This window comes from Girardinichthys multiradiatus, chromosome 3 (assembly GCF_021462225.1).
Source record: "Girardinichthys multiradiatus isolate DD_20200921_A chromosome 3, DD_fGirMul_XY1, whole genome shotgun sequence".
NCBI lineage: Eukaryota > Metazoa > Chordata > Actinopteri > Cyprinodontiformes > Goodeidae > Girardinichthys > Girardinichthys multiradiatus.
The window spans coordinates 28,969,506-28,983,687 of record NC_061796.1 but is presented as its reverse complement, the minus strand read 5'-3'; the positions used below and the strand labels follow the sequence as shown (position 1 = coordinate 28,983,687).

The 14,182-nt window shown below is 39.6% G+C and overlaps 1 protein-coding gene across 1 annotated transcript; it reads right to left on the bottom strand.

Annotated features, from left to right (window-relative positions):
- Window positions 1–9,076: 9,076 nt before the first annotated feature.
- On the bottom strand, window positions 9,077–13,794 carry LOC124865793 (threonine--tRNA ligase 1, cytoplasmic-like). The gene is made up of 6 exons (XM_047361218.1): window positions 11,843–13,794; window positions 10,964–11,064; window positions 10,411–10,512; window positions 9,742–9,814; window positions 9,486–9,597; window positions 9,077–9,328 (listed from the first exon to the last, which is right to left on the bottom strand). Exons 1-6 carry the CDS (start codon window positions 11,957–11,959, stop codon window positions 9,186–9,188), a joined length of 648 nt encoding a protein of 215 aa, XP_047217174.1. The 5' UTR covers window positions 11,960–13,794; the 3' UTR covers window positions 9,077–9,185.
- Window positions 13,795–14,182: the final 388 nt, after the last annotated feature.

The following is a 14,182-nucleotide window of genomic DNA, read 5'->3' as shown; positions in this document are numbered from 1 at the left end:
TCATCATGACTACAGCCAAATATGGTGGTAATATAATGGTCTGAGCTGCTTTGGTGTTTGAGGGCCTGGACAACTTGCAGTAACTGATGGAACCATGAATTCTTCTCTCTAGCAGAACATCCTGCTGGCCATCAGTTTGTGACCCTAAATGACACTTGGGTTATGAAGCGGGACAATGATCTGAAGCACACCAGCAAGTCCACCTCTGAAAGATCAACAAAAGGGGAAAAAGATGAAGATTTTGCACAGCCCAATTCAAAGTCCTGACTTAAATCTGATTCATTTTTAATAAGCATGCCTTAAACAGGCCACTCATGCTTGAAAACACTCCATTGTTGTTGAATTACAACAATTCTGCAAGGAGACGTTCTTAATAAATTAAATCATCATTTGAGAACTGCTTTTTGTACTCACTCAGGTAATCCGTGCCTGATATGTTATAAGTAGCTTGATGACCTTTGATTTTGACAAAACAACAAAAACCGAAAGGAACTAATATGCAAATAGTTTTTCACACCACTGTTTGCAAGTTAGCTTATAAAGCCCACAATTAAAAAAATGTATCCTAAACTGACTTCCTGGATGGCATTAAATTGACCTCCAGTAATAAAGTAAAAAACCTTGGTGTTATTTTTGACCAGGACATGTCATTTAAATCCCATATTAAACAGATTTCTAGGATTTTCTTCTTTCATCTCCAGAACATTGCCAAAATTAGAAATATCCTGTCCAGGAGTGACGCTGAAAAACTAGTCCATGCATTTGTTACTTCAAGGCTGGACTATTGTAATTTGTTACTATCAGGATGTCCACAAAATGCAGTTAAAAGCCTTCAGCTGATTCAAAATGCTGCATCAAGAGTTCTGATGAAAATTAAAAAGAGAGATCATATTTCTCCTATTTTAGCTTCCCTTCATTGGCTCCCTGTTAAATTCAATTTAAATTCAATTCAGTTTTATTTATATAGCGCCAATTCACAACACATGTTGTCTCAAGGCACTTCACAACAGTCAGGTTCATACATTCCAATTAATCGTAACCATTGAACAGTGCAGTCAGATTCAGTTATTTATTCAAATTGGATAAAAACTTTTTCAAAGGAAACCCAGCAGATTGCATCCAGTCAGTGACTTGCAGCATTCACTCCTCCTGGATGAGCATGTAGAGACAGTGGACAGTCACTGGTGTTGACTTTGCAGCAATCCCTCATACTGAGCATGCATGTAGCGACAGTGGAGAGGAAAAACTCCCTTTTAACAGGAAGAAACCTCCAGTAGAACCAGGCTCAGTGTGAGCGGCCATCTTCCACCACTGACTGGGGGTTTGAAAGAACAGAGCAAAGACACAAAGAAGCACTGATCCAGGGGTACTTTCTATGGGAAGGAAAAGTAAATGTTAATGGATGTAGCTCCTTTAGTCGTTTCACCTAGAAAGAAAGAACAGATAAACTCTGAGACAGTTTTCAAGGTTAGAGTCTGAAAGAGAGCACATAGAGTTAGTTACAGTAAAAGCTCAGTTAATTGCCATGTCTAGGAGAGAGAAAGGGTTAAACACTAAAAGACAGGGTCATGTGGATCATCGGTAGAGGGTGAGCATTAAGTTGTTGCCAGCAGAAGCTCGGACGATTACCCTCTCCAGAAAGGTGTCACAGGTAGACACAGAGTCAGGCCAGGTGTAGCTTCTAGAAAGAGAAAAGAGGGAGAACATAAAGTTAAAAGCTGAAATAACAGCAAATAATGCAAAATTGGAGAGTAGTGTGAGAATGTAGCGAAGAGGGTGAAAGTGGTCGTTATGTCCTCCAGCAGCCTAAGCCTATAGCAGCATAACTACACAGATAGTTTCAGTTCAGATTATTTAGTTAAACGGCGCTTATTTACAACAATGTCGTCTCAAGGAACCCCACAAAGGGTCCCACTGATGGTCATTGTTATACTAAAAACCACAATGATTGGGATGCCTCTCTCTGTCAGACTGATTATAACCACTGGAAAAGAGAAGGGGTCATACAGGTAGCAGAAATGGAGGGTGTGTTTGCACAAATTAATCCAGAATAGAATTTAAAATTCTCCTCCTCACATATAAAGCCCTTAATGATCTAGCTCCATCATACATCAGAGATCTGATTGTTTCATATATTTTACCTCCCTCTTCCTCCCTCCTTGTTGGTTGAAGTAAGGGGGAGTCAGGTTTAGCCTAAACCGGCTCAGTTATGGTTGAGGTGCAAACACACCCTCCATTTCTGCTACCTGTATGACCCCTTCTCTTTTCCAATGGTTATAATCAGTCTGACAGAGAGAGGTATCCCAATCATTGTGGTTTTTAGTATAACAATGACCATCAGTGGGACCCTTTGTGGGGTTCCTTGAGACGACATTGTTGTAAATAAGCGCCGTTTAACTAAATAATCTGAACTGAAACTATCTGTGTAGTTATGCTGCTATAGGCTTAGGCTGCTGGAGGACATAATGACCACTTTCACCCTCTTCACTATATTCTCACACTACTCTCTAATTTTGCATTATTTGCTGTTATTTCAGCTTCTAACTTTATGTTCTCTTTCTTTTCTCTTCCTAGAAGCTACACCTGGCCTGGCTCTGTCTACCTGTGACACCTTTCTGTCGGGGGAGGACTGTGGGTCGGACCAAAGCGCAGACAAGAGCTCGGTAGCCGCATCTTAGTACTTCCTTGTTTATTCAAAAGAAAATCCAAAACGTAACAAAAACACTGCAGGGATGAATCATAAGTACAGTCCAAAACTTACATGAACTCTGCAGGTCACTTAAGGCAAAAACGTTGCAAAAACGTAGCATAGTCTCCAAACGAAGCATAGACAAAGCATAGACATGGTAGGGAACGGGGTAGTAACAGAACGAATCAGCGAGGAACTAAGCAAATAGAACAACTAATATACACAGAGCACAGAGAGGGGAACAAAAGGCAGGTAATCAAAGAAACAGGGAACAGGTGTGACATGGACGCAGGGAGACAGAGGGAGCAGGTGAACCTAATAAGACTAAGACATGAGGAAAGGGACTGATTAACAAAACAGTGAAACAGACCTAAACGAAAACTACAGACCAAGATAAAACAGAATCAAGAATAAACATGAACTAAAGGAAACTGAGAACTGGAGGTAGCACAACAACCTAAGATCTAAGGACTAGCAAAAGAAACCATAAAGTCCAAAAATGTCACTCCATGACACTTTCTGGAGAGGGGAATTGTTCGAGCTTCTGCTGGCAACAACTTAATGCTCACCCTCTACCGATGATCCACTTCGCCCTGTCTTTTAGTGTTTAACCCTTTCTCTCTCCTAGATATAGCTACTGACTGAGCTTTTACTGTAACTAACTCTATGTGCTCTCTTTCAGACTCTAACCTTGAAAACTGTCTCAGAGTTTATCTGTTCTTTCTTTCTAGGTGAAACGACTAAAGTAGCTACCATCCATTAACATTTACTTTTCCTTTCCATAGAAAGTACTCCTGGATCAGTGCTTCTTTGTTCTCTTTCTGTCTCTGCTCTGTTCTCTTAAACCCCCAGTCGGTTGTGGCAGATGGCTGCTCACACTGAGCCTGGTTCTGTTGGAGGTTTCTTCCTGTTAAAAGGGAGTTTTTCCTCTCCACTGTCGCTACATGCATGCTCAGTATGAGGGATTGCTGCAAAGTCAACGCCAGTGACTGTCCACTGTCTCTACATGCTCATCCAGGAGGAATGAATGCTGCAAGTCACTGACTGGATGCAATCTGCTGGGTTTCCTTAGACAGAAAAACTTTTTATCCAATTTGTAGAAATAACTGAATCTGACTGCACTGTTAAATGGTTACGATTAATTGGAATGTATGAACCTGACTGTTGTGAAGTGCCTTGAGACAACATGTGTTGTGAATTGGCGCTATATAAATAAACTGAATTGAATTGAACTTCACATTAGAGTGAATGACTTCAAGTCAGTTTATGTACACACCACCAATTCAAAACAAATACAGTTTAAGGCATTTTACAAGACAAACAGATCCAAATCATATCAAGTTATAAAGAATCCAATTAGGTTAAAATGATTGATTCAATTGATGGATTCAGTGATGAAAACAGTTGGAACAGTTTTGCAGACATTCATGGTGTGCAAAATCAGTGAATGAATGAAGAATATGTAAATGTTTTCCCCTCAGTGGTTCTCCCTTATTTATTAAAAACAAATTCCCTGCTTTCAAGACTTTATAGACACCCTGGATGTTTCCTCAGATTGAAATATATGTTATCAGCAGTACTAACACATATGAGCCCATTCACAAAGAGATGGTTAGTAATTCAGGAAGTCTGGGTCTATTGCAGACCCTTACAAAGCCTGATCAGAGTGTGTTTGTGTGTGAAGAGGTCAGTAGAGGGTTATGCGCTCTGCCTTTCTGTCCCTGTTTGACTCACAGCTTTAAAAACCTCCTGTTATTGTTTTCATTGGCTTCACTCTCTAAGGCCACCCGGGCAGTGATCAAATCTCTCCCTGCCTCTGCCCACATGCTCTCCTTCTTTCTTGCCTTGTCCCTTGATTCGTATACAGCTATAAAATGCACACACACACACACACACTAGTTATTTATAACAGGGTGGATGGGAGAGAGGAGTCCAGCCTTGGAGCTCCTATTTTGGGAAGTCCAGCTTTCAATCACTCAGGCTGACAGCTTCTCAGTGACACCAGGAGAACAATACAGAGCAGCCTGTTTATCTTCCTCTGGCCAGCCCACTGGGCTGTGCCTCCTGCCTGGGTCACCGTCACCCTGCCTCCCACCAGGAAAAAGGGACTTCCAGGACATCAGCAACATCCAAAAAAAACCCAGATATTTCCAGAAATAAATTATCTCTCTAACCACATTTTTGCAGCTTTTGTCAGTCACCTTAGCCAAAGAAAAAAACTTTCAGTCACATTGTTCAGATTAAACTGAATCCACTCTGATATTCCTCTGAGGTAATCTGACTCAGTGGAGTCAAAACTTTGTGTCATTTGGCCCAAAATCATAAAGTCAAAAGTAATCACGGCCAAAAAGTATAATCTTTTTAAAACTAAAATCACAAAACATTATGTTATAAATTATTCTAGCTGTTCAACAATAAACTAATCATGCAATCTTTTAATTAAACAATAAGGTTGCCAGATTTTCTGTAGGAAAGGGATGTGTTGGGATGTGAACATTGTAGATCTAAAACTAAAAAAGGGTTTTGCACATTTGCTTTGTTTAAAGAAAGGCATCCAGTTAATCAATTATCTTGAATCCGACAAGGCTTGATTTTCAAAAATACAAAAAAAGAAACGTTTAATAAATTAATTTGCAGGTTTGAGAGGACCAAAGTCTGCTTTTGAGTAGAAGTCATATTTACTATGTAATTAAATCAAAAAGCGTGGTTATAAAGATTGATAATTTGTGTTGTACCTAATATTTTCCATTGTAAGAAGATTTTAAATTGTCGGTAATTATAACTTGACACTGTGGAGGTGGTGGGTGAGAGGAGGATGTTAGCCAAGCTGACATCCATCAAGGAGGACATAGCCTCTCGGTCGGCCTCTGAAGGAGCTGAGCAGTTCCTTCAGAGGCCGACTGAGACATCCTCAGTGCAGGAAGGAGCTCAACCGCAGGTCCTTCCTCCCCACTGCTGTCAGACTGTTCAGTTTTACCATATAATAACTAGTGCAACAACCTCTGTATTTGGAAATACCTGCAATCATTGTCACTTTTGCACAAATGACCTCCACTTTTTACTGTACATAAGTTATTTTATTTTATTATTACTACTTGTCTTTGCACATTTACCTTGTTGGTCTTTGATTGCAAATTTTTTCATAACTATCTGCACCCTACTTGTGTGTTACTAGGAGCTGCTGTAAAAAGTTCATTTCTACATTGTGAGATCAATAAAGTCTCATCTTATTTTATCTTACCTTAGTTTTGCTCTATTTAAATTGAAAAAAAAAAGTCTAGATCCGTGTCAACCACCTTTGCTGCTGAAGCAAATTTTGGGAATGGAGACATTTAACTTCCCAGAAAAGAGTTTACAACTACAACAAACAGCCAGTTTTTCTTCAACTGGAAACTTAAAACAACAACAACAACAAAAAAACACTCCTGAATCATAACATCAATTATCAATCACCCATCTTGTTGTAGAAATGATTGTTGTTGTCTTTAAGACTCAAGGCTCTTCACTTAGAACCACAAAGTAAAAGCTTTCAAACAGCTACTGGGCTTCATGTCGTAAAAAACATGACATTTTTAATGTTTTCCTCATGTAGATAAGCATTCTTTCAGTTTTCCACAGAAAAACTTAATCCTCGCACATGCCCATCCCCAGTGGTCGATGGACGAGAAGCAGGGTATGCCTGGAGGCCAATAATGGGTAACACAAAAAAACACAACCATGCATGCCCAAGCTCACCCCCTATAGGTTAAAGTTACCAGAGTTAACCTACACACATGGTTTTGGATTGAGGTAGGAAGCTGGAGTACCCAGAGAGTAAATGCTAAATCAGTGCAGAAAGACCCCAGCTTGAACCCTTCTTGCTGGCAAAAAAAGCAATGCTTCGGTCAGATTCGTTTTTATGTTGGTTTTGAAGGTGCATTTACATCAGTCCATCCATCAGCCCATTTATCCATCCACACAGCCTTAAATCCTTCTTTCCTTCTAGTCTGCAGGTATTGCAGGCTCTGTATTTAAAGCCTAACAACTGCAGAAATATCTGCCATATTTAGAGTGATCGTTTGCATTTGGGTCTTAAAACAGTTTCCAAAAATTGAAAGAGAAATCAGAAAATTGGAGTCTGAAAACAAAAAAACAGAAAGCTTAAATGTAAAATGTGAAGGAACCCTGCATCTTAATCCACTGACTTTAATACAAACTCTCTTTTTTATTTCCTCGTCTGGGTAATAAGATAAAAATATATCATTTTAAACATTTAATCAGTTTATATAGAGGTTTTATATATATACAGGTTGTTCAAATGTGATAATTTGAAGCTTTTCATGTGTTAGTGAAAAATTTCAAGTTATGAATTGTTGATAAAATTCAAAACATACATGAAGAGGTTTTCTTTATTATGGGGGACTGTTCACTGAGAACAGAACCAAAGAGTTTGCACACGTTTTGCTTTAAATCTTTCCTTATCTTTCCAAATGAGTGCCACTTAATGAAAAAAGGTCAAACATTTTCTTTGCTGTAGCTGACTATTTAATCATCATGAATAAAGTCACTTCACTGACCTTCTGCTGTGGTTAAAATCATTTTCCCCCATTTTTTCACAGACTGACTTCATGCAGTTTATGGTAAGTCCCTTCAGCTAAAAATAATTTTCTATGAACTCTGAGTGACTCCTCTAGATGATTGAAAGACTGCCTTCTATGAGGATGTGCTTTACTTGTAAACAGGTCAGATTATACGGATGGAGGGTGGACACAGCGGGGAAAGGAGGAGGGAGGCTGCAATTGTTATCTAGAGTAAAGATTCGAGGAGTTTTTACTGGAGTTAAATGGTCTGTGTCATCACTACGCAACTACTGTGCAATGTTGGCTGAAGTGCCTGGCTTGTATTTTATCTCCGCACTTTGAACAAACCCCAGCATCTGTGAGCCTCAGCTATAAAACATGACAAAGCGTTGTCATCTAAAGCAAAAGCTAAGTTTTATTATTCTATAAGCTGAATTTCTTCCAGAAAAATTACTGTTTTACATTTAAAAAATATTTTTTCATGTCATTTATGCCTTTTAGGACTGTCTTTTAGATTTCTTTTGCAGCAAAGAGGAATTGTTTGGCCAAATACATGTTTAGTGTAAAATAATAAAAATAATAAAAATCCAGACAGATCAGAATCTATGAACAAAAATGGCAGCTTTATAATAAAAATGGGTCCCCCCCCCCCCAACTCATTTCAAACATGCTTAATAAATGCTGTAAAAAATGCTTTCGGTTGACTTTTTTTTGTTAAATTGCATCACTCTATTTGCAGCTCTGTGGTTTTCTGCCATTGGTTCAAAGCTGCTGATCCAACATCCTTTATCCAAAAAGATGAACATATGTGATGCCCTGTGCTGACTCTACAGTCATATTCAATAATGATAATAATGCAGTTTTCACTAAGTGAAACACATTAATACAGATTAATTACACACAGATTGATGTTTTCAAACATATTTCTGTTATGTTCTGCCTCCAGCTAATGAAAACGTGACATTAGGTCAAAATTATCTTTCAGTTCTTTACTTAAACCCTGTTAAATGACTGATATTCCAGTCAACCAATGATGCACTTTATATTTAATGCTAATGGGAAATAATCATGTTTGTGAACTAAGAAATCAAACATGTCTGGTCACCAAACATCAGTTTCCTGTCAAACAGATCCTTGTTTTTTATCTCAAACTTTGGCAGAGCAGCACTGCTGTGACCTTTCTCAGAGATCAAGTCTTTAAAGTATTAAAATGTTTTTTTTTTCATTGCTGTAATACGAAAAATGCAGTTTAATTTGATTAAAAACCTGTCTATGACTTGCTATGAATATTTTTTAATAGTTTGAATCTGATTTCTATGTAAATATCCACAAATACTTTAAGATCTGCGAAACAATGGCGGATTGGTTTGTAAAACACAATCTTCACCACATTTCCCTCTTTGCCTCAGTGTCACTGTTGTGACTGATGTCTTTTCCACCCTGTTACCCTCTCTCAATTAAAAGGACGAAAAGAGTCCAATCCCTTTGACCTTTACCTCGACTTATCCGTTTCCACTACACACAAAAACACACGGATCTGAAACCATGTCCACCTCTCCTATTTTAGTCAAATCCACCTCTGTGTATCCCCTCTCCTCCTAACGCTCTTTTAAAGGTATGTCTGCTTTTCTGCTCCCATGTCTTGATAAACTTATGAAGGCTGACTGTTTTCATATTTAATGGCTTTTAGAGAACAAATTGCATCTGAGTAATGCAGATGTTAGACCGATAATGACCTTTAAATAGCTTTAAAACTCCTCTGTACTTTTTTGGGCACAGATTTATCATCAAATTCCATTAAAGGACATGCTAAGACAGAGCATAAACATCAGTGTTAATGTACTTTTATTATAATCGATAGCATTCACATTTATAAGAAAGGCAAAGTAACAAAACAGACAATGAAGCCATGATCTATTCCAGCAAACAATCCCACATTAAAACTCGTTTTGGTTGCTCCTGGTGTCTCGTAGATGTATGAGGGACCTCAGCACCTCCTCTGTCTGTCTGCTGCCCAGCTGTTTACCCCCTCTGCTCCTAACATTCACTGCTCCACTCTCACGCTCCTTATCACCCACCACTGCAAAAAACAAGGGACAAAAAAAAAAAAAGAAGCTCAAATATGTTAACACTGATATAAGGGATGGAAAAAAAACAGGAGAAGGAGCATCTGTGGGAAAAAAAACCCACATTTATAAAGGTTGCTTTAATTTTCTGCTTTCATTATTCATCTTTACCAAATATGTAGTTGTACTGGGCCAGCTGAGCGGAGCGAATCTTCTTATTCAAGGTTGCCCCCTGATCGTCTAAATCCACCATGAAGCCAGCTTCGTGGAACTGCTCGACCACCTTAAAACGAGCAAGAAGTTTTCCTTTTAAGATTTTATCTCTTAAAGCGTTCACATATTTACTAATTAATCACACCAAAATAAAAAAAATAAAAAAACATTAGACAAAGAACACTTTGCTGGCAGTTTTCCACCAAAGACTGACCTGTCTGCCGTATGACTCACTGTTGCCCCCTACAGGAATCACCATGATCTGAGCTGGAGACAACCACAGAGGCCTGGCTTGGACACAAATGCAAAGTCATTTTAACGTTTCTTTTGTTTAATGTATTTATGTCTCATGTTTTTATGCTTTTATGTGATATTTTTCTCCCTGTTCCTTTTGTCCTGTAAAGCTCTTTAAATTATGAACTGTGTAAGAACGGTGCTACACAAATAAACCTTCCTTTCCTGGAATATAATGTTCATTTATTTCAGGCATTTAATCCAAGAAACGAAACTCATAGATCCAAAGAACCCAGAGCGATTGGACTGTTTATTCCTTCTTAATGTTGATGATTATGGTGTACAAAAATAGAAAAAACAAAATTCAGTTTCTTAGAAAATTTAAATATTACATAAAAGTAATCAAAAAAGGATTTAAATACAGCAAGGTTTTGACCAGGTTATGGCCTAATCATCACAATGAAGAGTGAAACACTTTAAATATAATCACTCTACATGCAATAACTCTATAAACTATACGAGTTCACGTTAATTGAATTACAGTCATATATTAAAGTTTTTAGAATATGCCAGTGTATAGAGATGCAGCTGTAAAAACAGTGTTCTGTAAAATAACAGCCTCATAAGAATCACATGATTATGTCATCACCATTTGCCTCCAAAGTTTTCAGCCAGTATAGCGATCATTCTCTCCAGTGACCCCAGTACAGCTCTGTGGATCATCACTGGTCTGTGCAGCTGTCCGTCTCGTCTGAGAAACGTCAAAGGATGATTAGGTCACAATGCAAATCAATGAGGAGGGACAGCTTTAATGATTTTTAAAAAAGCTGCTGAAGTAACCAACTCTTTTTTTTTTTTTTCCAGAAAATCAAATAAATCATGATATCTGTGCTGCGACAGGATTCCTTTTCTTTGCTGAGTGATGGGAAACACTTTGAGGGAAGAAGTTTAACAAGAATTAAAGAGAGATTCGAATCAGAATGAGGGAGTGTGCTTACTAACGGTGAGAAATTAAAAACATAACTGATCATTCACGACTAAATTAGGCTTTTATTCAGTTATGGCCTTTAGGACCTTACACACAAGCATGCAAGTTTACAAAAAGACAAGTAGATGGCAGAAGATTGGAGGTTTAAACTAGCGCAGATGTAGGAATGTTTTAGAAACTGAGGGCCAAACGTAGCAGATCTGAACCGACTCACCCGGCATACTGAAGATTGAATCTGATGGGCAGTTGGAAGTCGAGCTGGATTGTGGCACACTGGTGTTGTCGGCCAATCGCATCTTTAATCTGGATGTCGATCTGAGATGAAACGGAGCAGAGGTTCTTAGTGTCTGGTCTCACTCCTGCTTTTCAACAAATCCGACTTTCAAGCTCTTAAAACCGGCTGCAGCCCAAGCAGAGTTTTGTGGACTGAAATACTTATTTCTGGGAGAAGCTGCAGAACCAAATTGTGGCCAACGTGGCCTAGCTACACAGCTGTGAGGGATGTGTGTTTGTGTAAGAAGGCTGCGTACAACTCCAACCTGACTTGACCTACCTCCTACTTTCTCAGCCTGATCATGTCTACCTAAAGCTGAGATCCTCTACAACTACAAACTACAAAAGGTGCAACTGTGAAGAGTTTAAAATGTTTTTCACACACGCATACTTCCAAATTCACTGCATTTGTGCTCCTGTGGCACAAATGGAAGTTCGGAAGCTATAACCTCTATTTTACAGCGGTTATATATTCACAGATAAATTACATTTGATCCTGGAAATGGTTTCTAAAGCAGAAACGCACATTTACATAAAATACATTGACATTTTTTTTTTTTTATTAAGAAAAGGTTTCCAAATAAAGTTGTGTGTGACCTCAGTAAGCCCAAACTAAACCCCAACTGCAATCATATCTTTATAAAGTATAAAGTGCTTAATTTCAGGAGCTATACATCTATAAGTTAGCCTGAAAGGTTTTTTCATGGTCCATCAATATACCTCTGAGTTGGCTAAGAAAGGTCCTAATCAGCGGTTCAATAGCAGTTCCTGCCATCAGCAGATGTTTGCACTTTTCACAATTTCTACCCCTCCCACTGACCTTTGGTCCGTAGAAAGCTCCGTCTCCAGGGTTCAGGTCCCATCGTTCACCAAACTGCTGCAGACTCTTCTCCAACTGCTGCTCAGACACAAGACGACACTGGAGGTGAGGAGGCATAGGAGACCATGTGGAAGATTAATCCACATTATGATCACCTTCCTGTGTGAAGGAGCTGTGTGATCTGAGAACCGACGATGTTAAATTACAATGAATAAAATTAAACCGCCACGGAGCATCTTTCAAAGGCAACCGTGGAGATTCATACATTTACATGTACAGAGCAGCTATGAACTGGAAAATTAACTGATTGGTCAAGTGGAAATCAGCCCAGCCGATCATTCTGTAAAAGGATGATTTTAACAGCTGCAAGCAAATTTCTGCCACTTGCAGTATAAACACAGCAAGCAGGTTTTTTACCAGTCCAGATAGCAGCATGAACCGGTTCCCAGTGCTGAACTGGTGCTAGGGTTTGCTCTGAACGAGTTCTTCGCATTTTCACCGCTGCTGTAAGCAAGAAGTTTAAAACTCTTTTGTTCTGCCAAACTTGAAACCATTAACCAAAGTGTACCGGAGTCAACTTCCTTGTTTTGTCTGTATAAACATGGCAATAAAGCAGACTCCGATAAACCCGGGAAACAAAGCTTCAACAGTAACAAGTCGAACTACCTCAGGTATAACGTAAGCTCTCTTTCTCTTTTCTTCCCTTTGTTTAATTTTAAAATGCCCATCATTTGCCCCTTTTCTACTGGCGCTGTGGCTCCGCTCCACTGCACTCGGGTTCGCTCTACAGAACCTGTTGTGTTTCCACAGACCCACTGATGGCTGGAGCTATGGCTTGAAGACCCGTCTCCAGCCGTCAGTGTAGTGCGCTGTTGGTGATGACATGTTTCAACACAAAATGTCCGTCTTCATCAGAGGTGTGACGATGGGATGTGGCGGCGGAGAGGAGAGATGCTGCTGTCTGGACTGGTGAAGCTCCAGAGTTTGCCTGAAGAAGTAAAAATGTTGGGCTTTATGAGGTAGTTTTGGCCATGGCATTAACGAGGACAAGGACTTTAGAGCACAAAACTGCAGACTTTTGACTGCAGTGAAGTTGGTTTTAAGTTGGATATTCGATGAAATTAGTCTGATTACGGGCAGCTGCTCTCTGGCTGCTCCCTCCTCCTGCAGACGCTGGTTCGCTTAAGGAACATTAATACATTTCCAAACCAAACACGCTGTTTCATGGTAGTATTGTTTGGTGTATTTTGGGGGTAAATGTCTGTGCATCTGAACAGCAGATTTTATGTGTGATCAGCTGATTTAAGTAGTTAATTAAATACAGCGAGCCGCCTCAGATGTAGATGTAGTCAGATGTAGTCCCGACTCAGCCCCGGTCGTACCTGCTCAGGAGCAGGGACCAGAAAACTAGGTACTGGTACAGAAAAAAACAGTAATGGAAAACTTGCAAAGCGAGCTGAGTGGAGCGGAGCCGGGCTGAATAGAGCCAGTGGAAATGGGACAATAGAGTTTAGGTCATTCAATGCGCAGAGCTGCACTTACATCTACTGTTTTTCAACTGAATTCATAAACAATCCATTTTCAACTGGGTTTTTAAACCCACCAATCCTTTAATATCAACAGCACTAATAAATCCTTCTCCAAGCGCTGCAAGAACCGATCAGACTGCATGAATAAATACAGCTGGTGTTATTAGGGTCTCTGTTTGCAGGGACACAGAGATAAGAATGTGATCTGTGTTGTTGAACTGAATCTCTGCGGTATGATCCTGCAGAGAAATAAAAAAACTGGATAAAACATTTAAAAAATGCAGCAAAGATGTGGCTCAGAGTGTGTTTTTAGGTTGTGGACAACCAAACCGGATCTTATAAGTAAGAAGTTCAGAACTGGTTAAACACCCCACCTGAGACTTCTTTTGCCCCAGGCTGTGATTCAGAGTGTGTGAAAGTGTGTGTTTGCCTTCTCGGCGTGGTCCCACTGTTCAGGCTCCCCCAGGCATGGAGTGGGACGTGTGGATAGCAAGCAGTGGAAGGAAAACCCAAACACTCGATAGACGCTCCGAACAAAGTCCAAACAAGCCACAATCTCCTGTTCCAGCTGGGGAGACAGAATGAAACAGAGGTGAGACGGGGGCAACAAGAGGGCAGAGAAATGTGTAATAATCAACAAGGCAGTGAGGGGTTAAATTTCTACCCAGGTAGGAAGAGTCCTTCTACGACTATATTAGCATTTCAGAGGCCAATGATTTTCATGTGAGTGAACTGTGTGGATTACTGGGGCACAAAGACATGGAGAACAGTAACACTAGGAGAGATCCAGATCTCAATGCAGCAGACCAGG

Bases quoted from the DNA above. Each gene is read 5' to 3' on its own strand.
- LOC124865793 (XM_047361218.1), bottom strand. From the start codon at position 11,959: ATGCCTCCTCACCTCCAGTGTCGTCTTGTGTCTGAGCAGCAGTTGGAG. The intron at 11,065-11,842 runs GTCAGTGGGAGG...GTTTCATCTCAG, and splicing joins GAGCTTTCTACGGACCAAAG to ATCGACATCCAGATTAAAGA. The intron at 9,598-9,741 runs GTCAGTCTTTGG...GCTCGTTTTAAG, and splicing joins GTGAGTCATACGGCAGACAG to GTGGTCGAGCAGTTCCACGA.